At 29.4% G+C, this 10,231-nt stretch overlaps 1 protein-coding gene across 1 annotated transcript; it reads right to left on the minus strand.

Moving 5' to 3' along the window:
* Nucleotides 1-383: 383 nt before the first annotated feature.
* Nucleotides 384-1,039, minus strand: LOC149204440 (heavy metal-associated isoprenylated plant protein 23-like). Its single transcript, XM_089393287.1, has 3 exons — nucleotides 962-1,039; nucleotides 796-871; nucleotides 384-688 (listed from the first exon to the last, which is right to left on the minus strand). The coding sequence occupies exons 1-3, from the start codon at nucleotides 1,037-1,039 to the stop codon at nucleotides 384-386; spliced, it is 459 nt and encodes a 152-aa protein (XP_089249413.1).
* Between the last annotated feature and the right edge of the window lie 9,192 nt (nucleotides 1,040-10,231).

Raw genomic sequence — 10,231 nt, forward strand, 5'->3', positions numbered from 1 at the left:
AATACTAAATTACCGCATTAAAAATAAGTCCGTGTATCTATATTATTATTATTGGGTAAGCGAATAATTTCGTGCAATCACATTTCATTAGAATCTTTTGTACGTCCCACAACAACGCTTCTTACTAAAGCTAAAGAAATTGATGACCGAACAGAAGAGCAACAGGAGTTTCTGTACGTTGTTTTGATTACAATCAAAATATATAAAACCCATGTAAAAGGTCTAGGCTTTAATTTACCTAACAGCTCAAATGGCAGATCAAATAGCAGTTTTCCAAGTGCTTTGAAATATTTTTCATAAATCTGATTTAAATTGTTTACCCTGCAGAATGGTTTTTGACCAAAAAATTATTTGTTACACAATGCTAATGCTGGCAGTTTACGTTACATAATAGTGCAACCGCTTGTATTGTCGTCGCTGAAGAGTGAAGTGTATGTTTCATGGGTCTTGTTATCAGTAGAGGGATAGCTGGGGAAAGTGTGATCCACGTTCCGCACATAGCCGGAAGGAGCCTCCTTGTCATACACCTGAGCAGTGTATGGATAGTAAACCAGATGGTAAGGCTTGTAAGGCCACACTTCTGCTCGTTTCCCCGTTCGCCTCACTCTCTTCAGCACCTTGTTTGCATCCACGTACCCAGTCACCGTTACCTTATACTGCTGCCTCTCCACTTCAACCGTTCTAACCCCTGCACATCCATTAATTCATATTACAAGTAAACCCTTGACCTAATTCTGAAACAACACATACATATATTATAATCTCTATAGTAAAAATGGGAAGAATGGCTCTCACCTTTCATGGAAGTTAATGCGTTCCTCACTTTTCTCTCGCATCCTTCACAGTCCATTCGAACTCTCAACTCCACGGTCTGTAAATGATGAGATACAGAGGCCATAGCTAATTAGTTAGGGCAGTAATCACAACCCTCTATATATGGAAATAATGAAACTCCATTTACCTGAAATTGCTTCAGTTTCTTGCGCCTCCGAGTAGTGGCAGCATCAATCCAGCTTGATAGAAGGGCCACCACACCCATTTTCTGGATACAAAGCAAAAACAAAATGACAGGGTGTATAATGTTTCAAGATGAAACAATATACAACACGCACTGGTTGAGATGAATTCTATACAATGCACTTTGACGGGTATGGTGAGAAAGAGAAACACCTCGACAGAATTTACAGGAGGTTTTGAAGGTACATTCGAGTAGGTACCTACCAGACGTTGCGACTAACTCGTATTATAGTATTATGCACAGCTAGATAGACCATAGCCAAAAATTATGGAGCGGTCACAGAGATGGCTGGAATTTATTGGTAAAACAAGGACTTCAATTATTTATGGAAAACATAATAATAAGGGGACAGATGGATAAGAGAAAGTGCTGAAAAGAGAGACTTGACGTTCGAGGGAACAAGCCTACTTAACCCAGATTTTTATATTCTGGCAAAGCATTGGTTGTGGCAAAATTCATTTAATCTAAAAGACAGGGATTCAGAGTGCAGCAGGCGCGAAGCACTGTCTACCGTACACTATCTTTCTTTCCGCAATGTCACTGTAATCTTACTATAATTCATACATTATTCGTCTCTACTTTTAGAGAGCCGTCGTGTAAACCCGCCAGTTGAAGGGGAGGAGCCGACATGTCAAATAGGTAAATAAGTAATCCTGCCACATTAACAAGTCTAAGTTTGGAAAAAGTGGAGCCCGAGTTAGTTTCCCTCCCGTCCAGTTGAATTATAAAGCTGAAATAGATAATTATGAAAAAGCTCAAATAGATTCTTATACGTTTAAAGAATTTTTTTTTTTTTTTTTCCAAGTTTAATTAAGTGTATTCAGATTTATAGCTTTGTGCTGCGGTAGAGTTCGTAGATATTTAATTTAATTATGGCTAGTTATTATAAGAATATTCATTAAATATTTTAAAATATTTATAATAGTATATCTTCAAAATATTTATTTAGTTTTTATTTTTTTAATTAATTGATTTATTAAAAAAATTAATATGAAAATATTATATGAAGTAATGATGTTTTGAGTACCTGGTATATATAAGTTTGGTATTGGTTTATAGTGTTCTCACGAAATTTATTTATATATTAAGAAGTGGTAAAGTAACGTAAATTTTTATGGTTAAAAATCTTGTATTGTGAAGTATTATGAAACAAGTTTTTTGATACATATTATGCATTGATATCTCATGCCTATAATTACAATATGTGTGTTTATTTTAGAATAAGGCTCTCAAAATTTTTATTTAATTATCAATAATTATTGGGTGGATGATGGAGATTTTATCTCTATGAAATATTCTATAATATTCATAGTAATATACAAAAATGAAAGATTGAGATTTATCTTGAAATTAATTATATTTATTTTCCCATTTTAATTAAATATTTATATATTTAAATTATGTTTTTCTAAAGGTGGTTCACGGACCGCTACATCCATGAGTGCTACATCTATGGGAAAATCCAGGTAGATCAACCGAAAGGGAATCCACGGGAAACACCACTACATCCATGGGAAAATCCAAGTAGATCAACCCAAAGGGAATTGTCATCCACAGGAAAATCCAAGTAGATCAACCCAAAGGGAATCCACAGGGAAATCCAAGTAGATCAACGCAAAGGGACGACTGCTACATCCACAGGAAAATCCAAGTAGATCAACCCAAAGGGAATCCACAGGAAACACTGCTACATCCACGAGAAAATCCAAGTAGATCAACCCAAAGGAAATCCACAGGAAACACTGCTACATCCACAGGAAAATCTAGCTAAATCAACCCAAAGGATGCATGGGAAAATCCAAGTAGATCAACCCAAAGGAAATCCACATCTGCACGGAATCCACAGGAAACATCGCTACATCCACAGGAAACACCTCTACATCCACAGGAAGCATCGCTACATCCACAGGAAATCCAAGTAGATCAACCCAAAGGGACAACAGCTACATCCACGGGAAAATCTAGGTAGATCAACCCAAAGGGAATCCACAGGAAACGCTGTTACATCCACGGGAAAATCCAAGTAGATCAACCCAAAGGGAATCCACATCCGCAGGGATTCCACAGGAAACACCAATACATCCACAGGAAAATCCAGGCAGATCAACCCAAAGGATCCAAGGGAAAATCCAAGTAGATCAACCCAAAGGGAATCCACATCTGTAGGGAATCCACAAGAAACATCGCTACATCCACAGGAAACACCGCTACATTGACAGGAAGCACCGCTACATCCACAGGAAAATCTAGGTAGATCAACCCAAAGGGAATCCACAGGAAAATTTAGGTAGATCAACCCAAAGGGAATCCACGGGAAAATTTAGGTAGATCAACCCAAAGGGAAGGGATCTACTCGTCAGCCAAACTAGCAAGACCTAACCCAAGGGCGTCAAGGAGATTTGACCAGAGGAGATTTGACCTAATGACCTCTCCATAAACGAAAAACTTAGCAACAGGAACTCAACCAACTAAGCAACCCTTCAAACTATTTATATATTTAATTTACATATTAATTATTTTTATAATTAACAATAATAATAATAATTTAAAATAAAGTTATAATTTAATCATAGTTATGATTTTTTTTGACAATGTAAAATGTATATGAAGTAAGTGTTTTATATTTATTATGAATAAATGATTATTAGTATTTACTAATAATTTAATTTATATAATTAATTCTTATTAATATTTATTACTTATTTAATAAAAAAAATTATTAAAATATTTAGAATAATTTCACATTCTTTAAAAAATATTTTTAAATATTTAAATAAAAAAATCAACATTAAAATTCTATATATTATATCATTCAAATGTATTATTTAAAATTTCTATATATAAATATATAATTCAAATGTAATATTTTAAAATTTCCAAATGGGAAAAAATATCTCTTACTTAAACTTAATTAAAATACGTATTAAGTTTTTATTTAATTTGAGGAGACTACCCGGGAAGACACAGATGCAACAAATGATTTAAAAAATAAATTTCCAGTCCAAATCCTTCGTATGTGTAACTGATTATGGGGAATTCCCACCATTAAAACAAAATATAACATAGGTAATCTTTATAAATGGCAACCTAAAGCCCCCAATGCTATTAGTTTTGATTAATATTTTTATAAATAATTGATTTAATTAAAAAAACAATTTTTTTATTCTTTAATGATTTAAAAAATTTAACTTATAAAATAAACAGTATTAATTTTTATATAAGATTATGTTAAATATTATTCAAAATATATAATTTTTAAAATCTTTTTAAAGATGACGATGATTTATGTAAAGTGAGAATATATTTAGTTTATGAAATTAAAAAGAAAGTTAAAAATTACTTTAATTATTATTATTATTTTATTTATTTATTTATTTATTTATTTATAATTTTATGCTGTAGAGGAAGAGGAGTTATAAAAAGTATTTTAGAATTATTATAATTTTGATCATTTAATAGGTTGAAAAAGTTTGTATTCTAATATATATTTTGAAATTGATTTTTAATCTGGATATAAGTATTTTATAATGTTTTGGGATATTTAGCTTGATTATGTAGTGGGGGAGATTTATTCAAATTTTAAATATAGTGATTTGCATATCATGGTGTTTTGAAATTTTCTAATGTCCAATTTTTCTATAAAGTTAATGAGAGTTGATTCTTATTTTAGCAATGGTAGTTTTCTTCTCTCTTAATAAGATCTAGAACTAAAATATACTTTTGATATATATACTACCATGGGTGGCATCTTTATACTATATTACATTCTTTTTATTTTTTTAACTTTTATTACACTACAAATTTTCTTTAAAATTACATAAAATAATAATTTTAATATTGTCATTAGTCTATGATGACATCTTACTTTACTTCTGAATGATTCAGCTAAGAGATGGCATCTTGAGAAGCTAGTTATTATGACTAAAGTTGGAAATAATTTTGGGAGTCATTTGTCATTAATGTTGTATATCTTGTTATTGTACATTAAGTACCTAATCATGGTTGTGCACTCACTTGCATAGTGATTCACTTCTATAAGGAGTATATTATAGGGTGTTTTCCTTTAATATTAATATTATAAGTTATAAAAAAAAAATTGAGTTGTTCTATCCTTATTCAAAATTCTTCAAAGGTATTGCAACCCCAAACTTCACATCCATATAAGACAATATGATTGGAAAGTGTATCAAACATGATATTTTTTTATCCTACAATTGAAGTTATGTTAACTTATAATTATTTTTAAGTCCATAATAACCTTTCCACCCTCCAAGTACCTTTTCTTTAAAATATGCTTATGATGAATATATTTCAAAATATTTGTATAAAGAGACTTCCTTTCAACTATCATTATTATATATGAAAATGACATAAGCAATCTTATGAGATTTAATTGAAATTAAATGTTTCTTTTGTTGGCTAAGTTGTGTGAGTCCTGAGATGACTGCACACTTAACCTTTCGCTCAAGGATATTTAAGAAATCAAAATTACCTGAAGATCACACCTAGCTAAACTTTTTTCCCATAAAATTTCTAGCTAGTAACCTTCACATCATGGAGTTCCTTAACATTACACTCATCACCGTTCATTTTATACTTGATAAGCTGATTAAAATTAAATATTATTTCAAATATATGATATTCTTAATATAACATCACTTAAATAATAATATATAATAATTTATATATTATATATATCTTTTTTAAATTAAAATATTTTTTTAGTTTAAAAATCTTTTAGGCTTTTAAAACTTTTGTCTGGCAACAAAAGGTGGTGGAAAATGTAAAAAAAACTTTGAAAACTATTACATTTACATTAAATAAGGTGGTGGAAAATGTAAAAATAACTTTTAACACAAGTACATTTGGATTAAATAATATTAGAACACAAGCAAATAAATAGTGCACAAAAAAGAAAGCACACCATCTATTTTAGAACCCATACATCCATGATTTGTTTTACAAGCAAATAAATAGTGCACAAAAAAGAAAGCACACCATCTATTTTAGAACCCATACATCCATGATTTGTTTTATAAATTGTGATGCCATTTATTATATAATGGAAAATTTAATAAGTAGATTATATATATATTTATTTATGTTTATATATAGATATATATATTAAAACATAAATATATATATATATATATATATATTATCATATTTAAAATTTTAAAATACAAAAAATAATATATATATATATATATAATTCCATATTACAAAATTCAATTAAAATAAATACATATATATATATATATATTTTACAAGATTCAAATATTTAATTGAATAAGAAATTGTTCAACTATATATCTAGATTATTTTATCGTGTTTCAAAGTAAATATTTTAATAAGAAATAAATAATTGTGAAAAAATAATCATTAAATATTAAATTTTTGTTAATCGACACTTAATATCAACAAAAGTCTAAATCGTAAATGATATGGTTCATAATAGTTTTCTTATGAAAAATTTGATATCTCTCTCATGGTATGGTCTACCCTCCTATGCCTTAGTAGACCATTAAGTACGAATGAGACGGTGTTAGATACACTAGCACAACCATATTTACTAATAAATGTGATTGATATATGCCGATAGGCATATATCAACCACATTAGTAAATGTGCTTGAAAAATGTCGATAAGTATTAATGGTATAGATAATATATATATATATATATATATATATATATATATATATATATATATATATATATCATAAAATTAAAATAATTATAATATTATAAAAATAACTATTATAATAATAATATTAATTAAATATATTATTATTTTTATTGGTAAACCAAATGGAATAATAAAGCCAATGGATTAATACTAAATATTATAAACCCTAAAATAAACATAGTTCACCATGGTTCATTTTCATATTGAAAACACCTTTCTCACAATGTGACATAGGACGATGATCGATTTTCATATTTAGAATATATTTTTCATAATGTGACATTAGACCATCGTTCACCATGATTATAAACCAAAGGGATTTATATTAAACCCAAGGATTAATATTATAAACCCTGTGAATAATATTATACCCTGGGAATATGAACCCTTAGATTAATAAACCCAAGGGATTGATATTATAAACCAAAGGGAATAATAAACCCAAGGAATTACAAACCCAAGGGAATAATATTAAACCCAAACAATTAATATTATAAACCCAAGGTATATAAACCCTAATATAAATATTATAAACCCTTAAATAAACACGGTTGACCATGGTTCATTTTCATGTTGAGACAATCTTTATCAAAATGCGACATTCAACCATGTTTGACGGTGGTTGAGCATGATGGATTTCCATATCAAGACAATCTTTCACGCAATGCAGCATTTGAGCATAGTTGATTCTCAGATTGAGAAAATATTTCTCAAAATGTGGCATTGTATAATAGTGTTATTATGACTAAAACAATCTCCTTTTGTTATTATTATTTGTATAAAATAAAGAAAATAAAAAGGACCATATACAAAAAAAAACCCTTATTTTTCCTCTTCTTTTTGTAAATAGTTATTTTTTTTCAAAAAATCTAGAAAAAAATTAATAACATAAAAATTCATTTTTTTTTTATAAAATATGAAAATTGGAGGTTACACATATGTATTTGATAAAAAAAAAATCTTGTTCATGACCTTATGACTTCTGACTATAGCAATGTGGGGCTTCATAATCGAACATAATAAATCAACTTTCTTGACACCCGACCTCCCAACTCCTGATGTATGTCTTACCCTGACTATGCTACGCATTGGCATCGGGGTCACCCCTGCCACAAAGTTATATGTAATATCATGCCAACTTCTGACTACCCAATTGGCTTCTGTTGCGACTACGAATAAAATATTTTATTTATTGGTTTGCATGCCAAGCATCATTTTCTTTTAGTTTCTTGATAGACAATTTGATTAGTAAATTCAATATTCATTATAGAAAACTCAATTGTTTTTAATTTTTTTTCAGGACATAAGATGTGTAAGAAAGGTAAATTTACGACGTCAAAACACGATAGTCAACGGATTAAGGAATGACTAAAGGGAGCAGAAAATTTTGAACCAAAAGGTTAAAATCTCAACCCGACTCTAATTTTTGACACCACCTTAAAAACTTATTTGGCAAGTATGATGAAGTGGGAGAAAATTTATAATTTCTTTGAGAATGAAGTTGGTTAAATTTAGAAACTTCAACCAAGGAGAAAAACATAGTTTGAAAAAATTAGATGTACAGAATGGCACAAAGTTGTTACTAGAGCCAAATATTTTCCTTATTATGACATGATTGCATGGGTTATGTGACATGTTCATATTTTTACCTACACTATGGTAGAATAAAATAAAAAATTTATAGCCTCTTGGAAACAAAGTTTTCTTAGCGGTTCTGTTTCTCGATAATTTCAACAACACAATATTAAGAACTACAAAAGGAATTATGATAAAGTTGTTAAATATTGGTTACAAGAAGATAGAGAATGGTTCAAAATTAAGTAATAAAAAGAATACCATGTTTCCATTTTCAATAGACCCATTAGATTTCTCATCAAAATGTTTTCCCAATTATATGGAGAGAAAGAACCTAATGATTGCAAATTGAAATGGGTCGCTTTAATACATAGTCTACTAAATGATTCAAAGAATTTCATTTGGGTTGATATTCTTTCTCAAAATTTAAAAGATGCCCTAAATTTATCCATTTTATCTCCTCAACGATATGAATACATGTTTTTCATGTCAACATATATTATAGATATTGTAATTGTTTATGTTTGTTTCCTTTGATGAAATGAAATTTCCCAGTTAATCAACAACTACCTATTCAAAATTACGCCGCTATTTTGTGGGAAAGTAACTTCAAATTCCATTTTTATAACATTTCTATTTATGTGATGATCCCTTTCCATGAGATTCTATTTGGAAAAAATCCCCTAGGGTTAGTCAAGGCCTTAAGGAAGCATTAGAAGAAATAGGGTGCTAGTTTGTGGAAGGATTATTCACATGTATCAGAGACTATGGAAGTGAAGTTGGCCCTCATCTTCTTCCTAGATGTATTCCAGAGATGATTTCCTTAAGAAAGGTAGCCAATCAAACTACCCTCAATGTTCAATCTCAGAAAATGAGCAAACTTCAAAACAAAATTTGATTGATCTTCCCAATTAACTTTGGAAATTTTTTCCTCGAGGATCAAGGACATGCATTTAAAGAGGTTGAAGAACTCCAAAATGTTTGGTTTTATTCACTGCTCCTTTATCATTATGATCCTAGAACAATCATTAACGAATATACATCAAAACATTCACACACCATAAGCCTCTTTTTGATGATATTTTCATTGGTATTGACAATATTGAGCAAGCTTGTTAAAGAGGATAGTTGTTGATTAGGGAGTATAGAACTAAACTACAATATTTTAGAGAAAATATTTATGAGGTCTTCCTTAAACAAAAGAATATTCATAGTCATATTCAAATTACAGAGATGAAATCTCTTGAGATTCTGAAATACAATTTCAATCACATTATTTCAGACCGTGTTTCCTCTTTTGAAATAATAGAAGAATCTCAAGTTAAAAATATTGCTAATGTTTCTTTTATAGCTCCAGAGACAAGCACAACCAAATAAAACATTGTTAAATAAAAATAACAAGATAGCTAAAGAGAGCAACAGAGTCAAAGGATTACAAAAGTCAAAGATCATAAACAACATAAACAGAAGAAAGAACATGTAACAGAAAAACAGAGTTCCTTTGCAAAGAGTATAATTATTATTCATGGTAAAGATGGTAAAGATGACACCACTCAGGTAGATACAGAGTCAAAGAAAATTGATGAGAAATTCATATATATGCAAATTGATGCAAATAAAGATGAGAAAATTACTAGCACCCCTTATTTAAAATTGACCAATTTCTTTGCTAGAGAAAAAGAGTTTGTTAAGAAGCAGGAGAAAACTATTGAAATTTCTATTCCACAAAATTTTCATGACAGTTCCATTACTCCTATTTCTACCAAAATTCATTTCAATTATTTTTTATTTAAACCTGTGACTGAGGTTGAAACTGTTCCATCCTTGACTAAGTATTAATTTAATGCTCAAACTAAGTCAATTGTGATAAGAACTAAAAAAAGAAAGTTTGAAAGTTTTGAAACCATTTCAAAATTTAGTTCGAAAGCAACAAGAAATGTTGATGAAAAA

Source organism: Pinus tabuliformis, chromosome 1_2, assembly GCF_031772625.1.
Source record: "Pinus tabuliformis cultivar Carrire ecotype Pingquan chromosome 1_2, CPIR1, whole genome shotgun sequence".
NCBI lineage: Eukaryota > Viridiplantae > Streptophyta > Pinopsida > Pinales > Pinaceae > Pinus > Pinus tabuliformis.